Raw genomic sequence first — 13,904 nt, 5'->3', positions numbered from 1 at the left:
AGCTCTCTCTATCCATTACTTACTATTTTAGGTTTGTATACATATATATACAAACAACTCTAAATTCCTTCATGATTCTCTTGGGAAGTGTAATTATTGGTTTGTCTATGAAATGAGAGAGAAATTTCTCTCTGAATGCATAGTAATCAAAGCATCATTAACCATGCTATCTGTGGTTAAAGTGTACAGAAATCTTTTACTCTGTTCTCCTGTCTGTTTAGAAATATTTGTGCCAGCCAGCTGAGAACAAGCATGATGTTTGAAAGGCACCAACAAATTTCATATACATTGAACAGTATATAACATTTTCTGAGAAACACAGAATGAAATCTAGATATAAAAACAGATGTGGTTTAGCCCATTCATAGAAAATTCTGGATTCAGGAAGATGGTCCTTATTCCGATATCTTATGCAAAGCTGTTTTCACCTTGGTTATAGATGAAAACATGGATACATATATAAGTTTGCGAATAACATATGGCTCATTAACTTGCATGAAGCTTTGCCCTGGCATTTTAAAGAACTGAGGCTTACACAGTCACGTTGTCTGTCCATCCATCTGTCAGCTTCTTTTCCCATCCTCTTCTCATTAGCCTTTGAACCTCTTCATTGATTTCTACCAAATTGAACCAGAAAATAAAATAAGAAAGATAATCAATTCCATATTATGAAAATTGGTGGCAGAGTAGAAAGGACCCAAACTAGTGTCTCCTCTCAGATGAAGACCTTTCTAAGTCTGTCCCTTGATCACTTTCAAAGCCTGCTGGCTACTTAAGCTTGTACACGCTGACTAGCTAGTCAGCACATATACAGCCCTGAAGCAGCTAAGCCACATGCTCCCATTTGCCTGATAAAACAGGGCAACGTGCAAGAGGGCATGTTGACAACATGGAAGACAAATGAGGGTGCTGAAAACACTACGTGAAACAGAGAATAGCCCTTTTTCATCTTAGTGGTCACAGGACAACTTGTTATAACATGTTTATCTGACTGGTTTATAATTAAAATGAGCATAGTGTTCCTGTAGAGAAAAGCAAGACTATTATGTCCATTTTATGTCACTACAATGTTAACTAATGCATCAGCATTCCTCTGCTCTCTCATCTTAGTTGTAAAAGCATAAAGTTAGGTTCAATTTATACTCAGTTGCAATCTATGGTTTGGCTTTTTCCTCAAATATCCATAATTTTAGGAATATCATATTCAAAATTGAATGCACAGTTCTAAAAAGGTATGTATCAGAAACATTTTTTCCTACTTCTTTAATCATTCACAATGACATAGAATCATAGAATCATAGAATATCCTGAGTTGGAAGGGACCCTTAAGGATCATCAAGTCCAACTCTTGACACCGCACAGGTCTACCCAAAAGTTCAGACCATGTGACTAAGTGCACAGTCCAATCTCTTCTTAAATTCAGACAGGCTCGGTGCAGTGACCACTTCCCTGGGGAGCCTGTTCCAGTGTGCAACCACCCTCTCTGTGAAGAACCCCCTCCTGATGTCGAGCCTAAATTTCCCCTGCCTCAGCTTAACCCCGTTCCCGCGTGCTTATCACTGCTTTTAATCAAGCACTGGGATAATGGTAAAGCTGTATTTTTTATTTATTCCTGTAACCAGTGGACTCCATAGACATTACAAACATGTCTCAGTAACTTCATTTTTCCGTTAGCATCACTGAGGGTGTAAGTCTGAAACCAAGTGAAAAAGCAGCATGTCCCAAAGGAAAGTCATTATCTGCAAGATGAAATTATTTATCTGAAAACTATAAAACTTACTGTGGCATATCTTACCTGAGGGAAATATTTTATTACCATATGTTAATAATTAAAAATATAGACACATTTACAACTGTTCATAATCTTTGCAACAGGCAACCTAAAATAACAAGATTAGTCAGATTTCATGTATCAGGATAAAAAGGCTATCTGCTGGGCCTAGTAAAATTTTTCTCCCAATGTGGAACACTGAAATTCCACCTATGCTAGAAATCACTAATCCAAAATTTTCATATTGCAAAGAATATTTGCAAAGAGAGAATGGAGTGATGACTACAGCCATACATCATTCTGCCATCTTTTCTTTCAGGAAGGATCACGTAACATGCTTTTTGCAACTGTTTACATGGATAATCAATAGGAAAACATGCTCTGTTTTATCTGTTCTTAATGTAGTAAGCCTTTGAGATAGCCAGTCACATTGAGTACTTCTGCTTCTTCTCACTTCCACTCGCTTTTCTTTTAGGAGTGGTACTTGCCCAGCTAAATCTGCTGACCAGCTGTGAGAGCCACAGATTACAGTTTGGGAATTCCTGAATTAAATGTCCTCAGGGGATTGTTTATAGTAGTCTGAACCCCTCCATTTTTTAGTGTTTAGTATTGTCATTGTTGGCCATGCAATTCCACTAGATGAATCAGTGACTTCACTCACAATGGTAAATCCTGTTTTAGACACTCTAATGATGTGAATTGGCATAGTTTTGAGCTCTAATGAGACAAATTCATTAACACTGGCTGAATAACAAGCATCTTGCTCTACAAATCATGTAAACAATGATAAAGACAAAGAATAGTCTTAATTAACAGGCTGGGATTTTATTTTATACCCACTGAATTTGAGTCAAAATGAAAACAATAGGTATTGGCATAAGGTCTTTCAGGTAACTGGAAGATGACAGGGAAAGGAAATCTAGTGCTGTTACTGGAAATTTCTGATGTTAAAATATATTAGCTGGACCAGCGAAGAACAATATGCCTATTTATTGACTTCCATCCATTTTATAGGACTTCAGCCAAGGCATGGATAAAAAGAGAATGGACAGTCTAAATGAGTAAGCATCCTTCACGGTTTCTTGAATAAGTCAAACTAAAAAGCAGATGTAGTAGAACTTTAACTTATAGCAGATTAAAAACCCTTTAATTGCCTGTTTCAAAATTTCCTTTAAAATGTCCTATGGGAAGCACAATAATTTGATTCTACTGAGACTTGTGTGCAAATGTTTAATTCTAGCATAGAACCTGAACTCTATATGACCTCCAGAAAATGGTAATTATTTTTCCTTTGCTTGATTTGTTAAGGTTTGGTTTCTTCACTGTGAAGATCAAAAAAACTGTCCTCAAAACTAAATTTAGAATATGCTCTCCAGCCTGAGGTAATTATTACAGCTTATCCCCATTCTTTTAGTTAGCTTAGCGTCCAACCCTGAACTATTTTAATAAATGGGATCTTCAGCCTTGATTTCCATGAGAACTGCATCAGGTTTACAAAGAACAGGGAACCTCAGCATTGCAAATCCAACATCGCCACCTACTGGATTTCTATTCCAGTTGGGGTTCACAAATACTGTACAGCTCAGAATTTGCTGGAGTTTACACACTACTAATTCAGCCTCTTTAACAGTGAATCAGGAAGATCTTTTCTTAAGGCAGCAAGAGTGTCACCCAGAAGTGATGAGTTCACAAAGCTCAGCTGGTTTTGTCTAAGAAAAATGTTTCTTTTCCACAGTAAAATCCATGAATTAAAGCTAAGATTTGCAAGATTACAGATAAAATAGTCAGCTAGTTGAACTCTGCAAGTACCTTTAAAAAAACCCTCCTTAAAATTTAAGCACCTAAAGCCACAATTTGGTTTCCATAGAAATTCACATCTTAAATTTTTATTCTGTGTTTTTTTTTGGTTTTGTTTTGTTTTGTTTTGTTTTGTTTTAAACAGAAAATGCTGTACAGGCAACTCAGGACTAGAACCTATTAAAAAAAGTATGGCTGCTTCCAGAGATAACATGCATTCTTTTAGTAGAAACTCTCTTACTTAGCCTTCATTTCTAAAATAATTTGCTTCCTGTGTAAAATATACAGGTTTATTACCATTCTGAAAAAAAGAAAGAGAAGCTACGGTCCCAAATGATGAATTTCAGCAGCACATACTGTACTTTACTTCCACACATGCCCACCGGCCTACCTGCAGCCAAGCAGCGCCTCAGGCGGTCCGGTGCCAGCGCTGCTGCCACATGACTTGAAGCTCCTCAAGGCCTCGACACCCACACGATAAACTCTTGTACGCCCGTTCATTTATGTTATTCCTGTTTTAAGAAGCACCAATTTGATTTTTTTCCTCAAGTAATGCATGCTTTTAACATACATCAGGAATTACCACCAGCAGATATACTTTATAAAATTGGCTGTAAATTTGGCCATTTTCACCCAACAGTAAATGTTCCTGCTTTCATGACTGAGACCAGACCAGGATCCTACTGCAACACTTAAACTGAGAGGAGCTGCATGAGCAAGATGGGCAAAAGAACAAGCCTGGGTCAGGTTGCTGGGAAAAGGCCTTTTCAATAGGCAGAACTCAGAACCCCAAAATGCTCTGGTCCTGCAGAGCTCCTCCTGTAAAGCTCACACATTCTGTGACAAACAAGAGATACCAAGATGCATACACAGCACCCACTTTGTGGGCCTCACGCTGCCCCTACCCTGTGAATCTTCTGCTTTAAATGTTAGTATTTGAGAAAGTTTGAAGCCTGCAACATTCAAATGCATACCCTCATAGTCTCTGGCTGCTTGGGCCCAAAGGTTTGGTTCTGTCTACTGGAAAAATTCAAAGCTTCGTGCAGGCCCAGAGTTGAAATTCCTGAAGACCTTTTATAATTTATGAAACAAACAAGTTCAGGATCACCCCAAACTTACATGAGAAAATCCACATATTCCTGAGCTATATGAATATGAATTGTTCATCAGATAAGGGAGCTCAGAACTTGAATAAGTAACAGTTCATGGAAACTTTTAGAAAAACAACGTGGCTTTCTGGAATTAAATATTAGAAAATCGTCATCCGCAAAGAGAAATGTGTAATAGATTGGTATCAAGTCTGCAGGAGGGAGTGCAAGATTTAACAAGCAAAAAGCTGCTTTTATTTACCACAAAACAAACAAAATGCTTTAAGGATGATTTTTCAAAATGCAGGGATATCTGTTTTTTACGGTCAGCTTTCTTCCTTTCTCATATAAACCAGACAAATAAACAAATGAATTTCATCACTAAAGTGTCACCCAGTGGGTCCCTCAGATCACCGTAGTTGTTCATACAGATTAGATGCCTAGTTATGTACAGAGCTCTCTTGAAAATCTGGCCATAAATACTGGAGCTACAATCTCCCAATGTGAGATTTAGTGTCAGGTACTATTCTCAGGAGTTTGTTCAGCAGAAAATCATCTGGCCTTCAGTACTTAAAGCTATTTTATGTCTACTAATAGATTTTAGGAACATTTTACCCGTGGAAATAAACGAAATTCTGACCATCTTTGGTCTTGTTAGAAGATGTTTGAGTCAACTCAAGGGTATTGGGCCATGAATTTCCATAACTTTACTGAAAGAGCGGAGCCATTTCACCAAATGCCAACTAGGCATTGCTGCAAAATAGAGAGTAACTACTATCAACTGTAAAAATGGGATTTTTAACAATCTGAATAAAATGCTCTACACTTCCCTGCTGCCCTCTTGTCTTCTGTAATAGCATTGACAGTTGTAAAAGATAGGCAAAATTTAAGGTTATCTTGAAAGGAGTAAAGAGTAAAAAAATATATATATATACACAATCTAGTAGAAAACTTTCATGTTAGAAACAAAAGAATATAAATCTTACATATTCGTCCTCCCTTTTTTTCTTTCAGCACTACTGAGAAAGTTAAAGCCAACTCAACATTCTTCACTTCCTTCAGCTTGTCTTTTCACACACTACATTGCACTTGAGTCAGTTTATCATGCCAGATAACATCACCCTCCTCAGGCTGTGGGTTTGGGAAGAAACAGAGAAAGTTTGGAAAGACAAAGAAGGTCTTGGTGGAAGAAAGTATTGAGATATAAACTCTTTCTCTGACTTTTGTCTCTTCAGCTTATGTCTGGCTCAAGAAAAGTGTTGTAATATTAAAATGTTCCACCTGAGGTACTTAGTGACCCTGGATTTTGCTGCATGCTTACCCTGGGGAGGTAAGCCCATTTAAAACAGGGAATGAACCTCAACAATACAAGTTAAGGCTTCCATAGCTCAACTCTTATCCAAACACATCTACTTATGCAGGATTACATGTTCTTGATTTTTTCAACAGGTATTCACTTAAATAAACATCACTGCTCTGAAAAATCCCCTAGCACCAAGAAGATTAAATAAATGATACTCAGATTTCATTTTTTGTATATGTACAAGCTTCAGCTATTCATACACTTCTACTTAAAGCAATGAATTACAGATTCTAAAAGGTGGATTAAGGCAGTAACATGTTCTGTTTGAACAAATAATAGTTAGCAGCAAAAGCCGACAACTGCCCTATAACCTCCAGGGTAAGTGTTTCTTACTAAAATGTGTATATTTGAAGATACTGCAAGAGAATTTATTTCTTCGTTTTCCAAGCATAAAGCAACCTATGAAGACAACTCTTCTCTAAAGTTTCAAGTGCAGTGAAGAGAAAGTGAGACATACAGTTGTCAGCACTCAGGAACCTTAAGGACAAAAGTCACACACACTGACTACGTTGGTACGTCATGAGGAGTTGGAGTCTTTCTGCTCATTTGCCAGCTGGAGGACTGGCCCCCTGCAGAAGGCAGAGAGCCCCTCAGGTTCTTCTGGTGGCTTCATGCCCTGGACACCAGTGAACTCTCTGGACTTCTACTCCACAGTGGCATTGAGGGACACTTCTAGAGAAGGGATATTTGAAGACTTTCACAGAGCTGCATGTGCTCAGGGCTAACATCAACAATCATAAACTGCAGTCCTTTCTGCTAAAAAGGACTCCTGGGGACACCCCCATCTTTAATGTACTAGGACCCTGGGAAAGCTTGCCCTTCTTGCTAGATTTAGAGTAAAGATTCATGAGAGAATGAATTCGTGAGAAACCCTTGATGCCCAGTATTATTCTCACCAGTACAATTCTTTTGGGGGATGGAACCCTGTGTCTTTTTTCCCAAACCCCTGTGCTCTTTGCACAGCCAGGGGAGTTTTAAATAGCATTTTATCCAATTTAAAACTGCACAGCTTGATTTTGTACCACAACTGTAATTTCCTTCTCCCTTTTCAAATGAAACAATATTTAACAGGACAGTGTAAAGGTTCAGAAATATTTTCTGTAAACCAGAATAAATTACAGTGCTAGCAGAACAGCAAAAAGGCACATTTTTGTGGGTTAAATCACTGCAGCTGGGATGTTGCAGAATGCTGAATCTACTTTTTTATCCAGAGAGAGAGGGAAAAAAATCAGCCAAAGACATCCTGTTTGCTTTCACTGTAACTAGCCATGTTCTTGCCAACTTACTGCAAAGGACTTCAATATAATTTAATGCCCACATCCATTACTGATACCAACACACTCAGTTACTAGAAATGTTCATCTAGAAACCCAAATCAAACCAATTAAGACCAAAGATGAATCTAGCATCTAGATCTTCAATTTTTACTTTAACTTTGAAATGCTGAACAACCCACAGGCCCTTCAGACTTGCATCAAAGTATGGTGATATCATTTAGAAGTCTGGAGGACAGGACAGGTCTCAAAATATTTTTAAGGACCCATCTCCTCCCCAGGACGTTCACATGTGCTACATATGCTTCAGTCCACCAGTGGAGATCTGGAGATTTAATAATTTCTTGGTGTTTTTAACAACTGTGTGTGGTAACATAAAGAGCTGGCACAGCTTTAATAGTCTCAGCTTATTTTGCTGTGATATAAAGGCAAAGAAGAAAGGGAATCCCCTTCCTCATAAAAGACCAATTACTCTGTTTTTAAGAACCCATATTCACTGAGGATCATCCTCAATCACATCCTGCTGATCAGGACAAATTCTACCCAACATGAATCTGGAACATATCTCTCTATGTTGCAGAGATCTTTTAGTTGTTGAAAAGCTTGCTGAAAAACTGTTTAGAGCAATGAAAGCCTCATAAGAATACGTACTGACTGCCCCATGGCTTGGCACAGTGATTTTCCATAAAAAGACGCTGCCTCGCATACTTTCCACTAGGTCAAAACTTGTGGAAAATTCAGTTTTGTTTCTAAGTTCGAGGTGCAACATTTGTGTGGTATGGAATGACCGGATGCAAAGCAAAGTGACAGGTGACAGGGGGCTTTATTCCAGTACTTAAGTTACACAGAATTTGGTTTTCACATGCTACTGGAATACAAGATATATAAACCTGAAGTTCGTCACACAGCCAACCAGTTCAGGGTGCCCTGTAAGCGGTACAGCCGTGACAAGCCATATAGCTGTTGTCACTAAAGGAACAGGCAATAGGACCAGTATCCTTGGGTCCAGTACCCGGGCCCTCTTCCTGCTCACCCACCCGGCCATCCCTATTTCCCTCACCCTTATTTTTCAGGGGAGGGCGTCTCGACCCAACGTGCCTCCTCCAGCCCTCCCCCAGGCCTTATTTGTGGCCTCGCCACAGCCGGGGCCCTGATGGGGCTCCGACTCAGGCTCTACACGGCTCTGCCCTCAGGGCTATAACGCCCCCCCCTCCCCTCTCCCCTCCCCTCCGCTCCCGCAGGCGGGCCCGCGGGCCGGCACCGCCCTCTACGTCCCGAGAACTACAAATCCCAGCAACCGTCAGAAGCCGAAACCCCGGCAACGCGTAGCGACTACAAACCCCAGCAAGCCCCGCGCGCAACGCCCCCTTTCTATTGGCTGGCCCGGAGGCAAGAAGCGACCCGCGAGGTGAGGCGGGCGTGGAGGAAGGCGGAAGAGAAGGCGCAGGTCGGGGCCTGGGGGTGGCCGGGCCCGGTGGAGGCCGTACTGGGGGGGGCGGCGGGGGGTCCGCTGCACGCAGCTTGGGGGGGCCCGCGGGGACGGCAGGGCCCCCGGGCTGCAGGTGGACGCGGTGGGGCCCCGCTGCAGGACGGTCGGGGCCTGGGGGGGGCCTGGGCTTGACGGGGGCGTGGCGGCAGCGCGGTGCCCCCCTCAGCTGTGTGGCGGCTGGGAGGGGTGTCTGCTGGTGCCTTCCTCCCCTGGAGGGGCTATGGGTTCCTTCGGGTGATGTCATCTATTAATAGCTCGGTTATTTAGGTGTATCTATAAGCATTTTAGATACTTGTTTGCTGTATTGGGCTTATTTAGGGTGATTTCTTTCTCGTTTCTAAAAATCTAACCTTTCCAAGGACTCCAACATGGAAGAGTTTAAAGATGGAAGCCCACCTGAAGAATTACTTGGTCACTTAAAGCTTTCTGATCAGAAGGCATCGCAGAGCACCAGCTCGTTGGCTTCTGGCCCTAAAGATATCCACAATCCCCAAAATATGGGAAGTGGCTGTGCAGCATCTTCAGCCAAAGATCCCACGATAGCAGATGAGTGTTTCCATGACTGTCATGACTCCTTTGAGGTGAAAGAACCTATACTGGATGATGAAAGGAATATACAGAATGATGAGAATAGCACAAGGAAGCAGACAGAACTAGATGAAGAATACTTACTGGAACTAGAAAAAGATATGCCAGAGGAAGAAAAACAGGTAATTCAAAGTACCCACTTTCAGTGTCACTTCTCTGAATGGTTTGTGACCAGCATGAAAATGGACCTTTAAAACTCTTTTATGTGACTAATGTTACTGTTCCCAATTTCTTTTTGGTACCTGGTATTTTGTTAGTTTTGCTTACTGTTGCTAATCATCACACTCTGTCGCAGGTTTTTATCTGCTTTCTGCAGTGTGTAAGGTTGCTGTGACTTAAGACAGATTGTAAGAAACAAAATTTTCCCTGTTTCACGTTGCTGAGTTTGTGTGCATTATTTGTTTTCCCCAGATTATCTGCAGAATGCTTTCCAAACACTCGGGGGGGGGGGGTATTCAGGATACTTTTGATATCTGAAAGGCTAGCTGATGTATTAGTGTTTTGGGATTAACGTTGAAATTTATCCCTATAGATTACTGAGGCTTTAAACAAAATGCTTTAATGTTTGGTTTTTGTTTGTTTTCAATGTTGGGCAAAACGTTTGGGTAACAAGCTGTGTGAGCTTGTGAGGAATAATGAAATAGGCCTGAGGGTTTGTTCAGCAGCCTCTAAAAGTGTCTACGCCACAGTAAGTCTGTGTGAACCAGTTGTTGTGACACTTAGTCAGTGGTGTCACTTGACAGACATTAGCTTTCAAGGTTCTAGGGTATTATGGTCATCATATAATTTAAAAAAAAAAAAACTTTTTGCAACTTGAATTTGTGAACGGTGGGGAAGTAAAAATACTAAATCAAAACCTATGTGCTAACATACAAGTCCTGTAGAACACTTGTATATTGTGTTTCTCCCAGTTCTTGAGCACTCTACTGCTGATAAATTAGGAGGAACCAGGTTTTTATAGCTTGGCCTTTAGAACAAATAACGTTTCAAAGAGCTGATCCAGCCTCTTAAAACCTGATTGCATTACCCTGATGAGCAGTTAATTATACTAAAAACTGAAATATTGATGAATAATACTAGTATATTTATTGGCAATTGGGGAAAAGGTGGAGTTTTGACCTATCATAATTTCAGAGGGGAAGACTTCAGCAAACTTCATTTTATAGTCCTGTAGGCGTGAATGTTAACTCTCTAGGGAGAGAGTACCTAAAGGGGGCCTACAGGAAAGCTGGAGAGGAACTTTATCAGAGAACATAGGGATAGAACAAGGGGTAAAGGCTTAGAACTAAAAGAGGGTAGGTTTAGGCTAGACATGAGGAAGAAATTCTTTTCTGCGAGGGTGCTGAGGTCCTGATCCAGGCTGCCCAGAGAACCTGTGGCTGCCCCATTCCTGGCAGTGCTCTAGGCCAGGCTGGATGGGGCCTTGGGGCAACCTGGTGTGGTGGGAGGTGTCCCTGCCATGGCAGGGGGGTTGGAACTTGGTGCTCTTCAAGGTCACTTCCACCCCAAACTGTTCTGTGATCTTATCCCTATAAGGGGGATAGAGTCCTTACTGGAAGTAGGTGCACAGCTTGGATTGTAGGTAGCATTGCATAAGTGATTATAATGAGGGACAGAGAGAGTTGAGCAAGGAATGACAGCTGGTAATAGAAGGTGGGCTCCATCTCCAGAAAGCATTACTTCACAGGGGAAGATATCGTACTGAAGGGCTTATTTCAGAAACTCCTAAATCATCATTACCGATGGTAATGGACATGGGCTATCAAAATGAGGAAAAGAAGAAATGAAGTGTCATAACTCTGTTAAGTGCATAAAATATGAATGTGTCAGTGAATGCATAGGGGCTTGGTACTTTTTTTTTGTATAGGAAGGCTGGTCCTTTCTTATTCAACTCACTTGATAAAGCTGTGCCACTCTCTTAACTGTTGACTAGCCCTGTCTATGTTGTGTAAGTAAATAACAGATGTCTGTACGTTGCCCCAAAAAAGCTTGGAAAGAGGGAGGGGCTAGGCAGTAACTTGACTATACCATGGTCTTACTGTCAGCTAGTGTAAACAGAGAATGGTGAGCAGAAATATGCAGAGCTAAGATCACACAGGCAACCGAAAACTAAATTCTTTTTTACAAGCAAGTATAGAGAAACTTAATCGAGCTGTGGCTCAGATAGCTCCCTTGCTGATAGGGTGGGCTTTCTGACCCAAATACATTGGTGAAGATAAAAGGTAAGTTTTCATCGGTGGCACGGTTAGTAATGTCAATGTAAACATTCTGTGGGGTGGGAAAACTATGGAACTCGTGGAGGAGAGGAACATAGAACGCAATCTTTTTGAAATAAGAATGAAACTGAGAATAATACATGTCTTCTGGTTGACCTTGTGGAAATTACTTCATCTCTCTATGTCTCTCCCTCTGTTTTGACATCTGTAAAATGGGCATAATGATGCTCGCTGGGTGTAACACTTTGAGATTTAATAATGAAGAATTGAAAAAAATCTCAAGAAGTTTTCTGGTACATACTTTGCCTCAAAAGGGCCTGTGAAGATTATCTAGTGGAAACCCCTGCTGAAAGTTGGATCAGCCCGATCAGGCTGCCCGGAACTGTGCTGACATCTCCCAGCCTGGAGATTGCACAGGCTCTACAGGCCTCTGTTCCAGTGTTTAACAGCCCTCATGATGGTGGTTTTTTTCTTCTTTGTATCTAATTAGAATTTCCTTTTTTTGCAGCTTGTGACCCCTGGACGTGTTTTTTTCTGCATGCCTTCAGGAGGAGTCTGTCCCCATTTTCTCTAGTAGCCAGGTCTCCCTGCGACACCTTTTCCTAAGCCTGGATGGACTCAATTCTTATAGGCAGGCTGCTTTGGTCATGTCTCCAGTGTCCTGACTGTCCTGGGGGCCTTCTACTGGACTCCATCCAGGAAGTCAATGTCTTTTTTCTTGTATGGAGGATCAGGAAGGGAGAACACCATCAACAGACACTCTCCAGATGCAGTCTATCATGTTGCCCTTGCATCTCTTCCGGTTTAGATTAAAAAGTCCCTTTTTCATACCTGTATTTACTGCTGGTGCGGCAAGGGTTATTGTGAGTGTGAGTAACGATGAGGCTTGAAGGCAGTTTGAGAGATTCACAGACAAAATGCTAAACTTTCAGGGTGAAAATTATGTCTGAGTTTTAAGCACCAGAAAGAGAAACAGGCCTGGAAATGTGGTGTCATAGCTTTTGTGCTTCGCTTGTTTTTGTTGTATTGTTAGGTAGTCATTTAATTTCTCACAATAATTTTTGCCATCTGTAACATAAGCAAAAGAATGTTGGATACTTACATTCTGCTTTGTTACATTCTCCATTGAAAGATGCTGTGCAGGTACAAAATAATAATCGTTTAAAGCTGGAGAGATTTTCTTAGAGAAAGATATCTGCAGCTGCCAATTCTTTCTGCAAGATGAGATCTTTCTAATTTTTATTTTCAGTGGCATTGAGAGGTTATGCCCTTCAACTTGGTTTACAATTACACTTAATGAATTAGAATTCATCTTGTAGCATCACCACAGCTATTAGATTAGCAATGTTTGTAGTGTGAACATTAGGTTCCTTAGAGAGCTTTCTGAGTTAAGTATGTAAGCAGTCTTTAAAATACATCTTTTTTTTCTGCAACAATATATTGTTGGTATCTGTTACAAGTACAGCTTGAGAAATCCAGAAATGAGAGAGAAATTAGAAGCTTGCAGCAGGAGTTACAACTAATGAAGTAATCTCTTAGCACACTCTTACTTGACATCACTGTATATTTTCTGTTTAGAAAAAACATGGGGATGGATTATTTCCTGAATTTCCACTCTTAGTTTTCTTTATAATACTTAGAACTGTTGCTTAAATTTATTTTAGAAAGTGAAACCTTGTATATTTTCATTATAAGGAAAATCTGTTAAATGATGCCGGTTCTAAGAAAAAAATACTTCTGTTATGGTCTGCAGGCAGCTGCTGCACATCCATTTATTCAATTTTTTAAAATATTTTTAACCACAAGTTACTCAAAAGGATTTTCTTGAGGAGAAGGGCAATATGATTTTCTTGCAGCTGAAGAAAATGAGGCAGAAATATTCAGAACTTGTTTATTTGGTAGTATTACTAGGTCATGACTATACGCTGAGCAGCAGTTCTGTTTGCTGCTTCGGCAGTCCTTGATCAGTTATTCTGAACCCCTGCTGCCTCCCTCACTGTGCCAGCACACCTCTCTCTGTGAATGTGCAGTGAACCAGTTACGGGGACTGATTCAGATGGGGGGGGGGGGGGAAAAAGGCTGTATTTTTAGATCACAGGCAACGCTGCTGAGAGTAGGCATCAAACTGAAGTCTCATGATGGCATTTACGTACAGAGTAGATGGATTTTCTTTGATTAGACTACTTGCCCATCCAAGAGGAAGTTGTGTTAACTGTGGTTGCAACACCAACCATAAATTATATGCTCAAAATACTTGTAACAACAAGAGCTGGATGTTAGCCCTGCTCAAATCAAATTATGGAGTATATAAACCTTTG

General features: G+C 40.7%; 1 protein-coding gene across 2 annotated transcripts in view; it reads left to right on the top strand.

Annotated features, from left to right (window-relative positions):
• Nucleotides 1-8,552: 8,552 nt before the first annotated feature.
• Nucleotides 8,553-13,904, top strand: part of TTC1 (tetratricopeptide repeat domain 1) — a 34,015-nt gene continuing 28,663 nt past the window's right edge. The window contains exons 1-2 of one of the 2 annotated variants that reach the window (XM_083798130.1): nt 8,553-8,701; nt 9,142-9,492. In XM_083798130.1, the coding sequence (XP_083654256.1) occupies nt 9,151-9,492 (342 nt within the window). In that variant the 5' untranslated portion in view covers nt 8,553-8,701; nt 9,142-9,150. Of the gene's footprint in view, nt 8,741-9,141; nt 9,493-13,904 lie in introns of both variants that reach the window. The other variant, XM_083798129.1, reaches the window with a different exon arrangement.

Source organism: Anser anser (assembly GCF_964211835.1).
Source record: "Anser anser genome assembly, chromosome: 14".
Classification (NCBI taxonomy): domain Eukaryota; kingdom Metazoa; phylum Chordata; class Aves; order Anseriformes; family Anatidae; genus Anser; species Anser anser.
The sequence above is the reverse complement of the archived record's forward strand: the minus strand, read 5'-3'. Positions and strand labels throughout refer to the sequence as shown.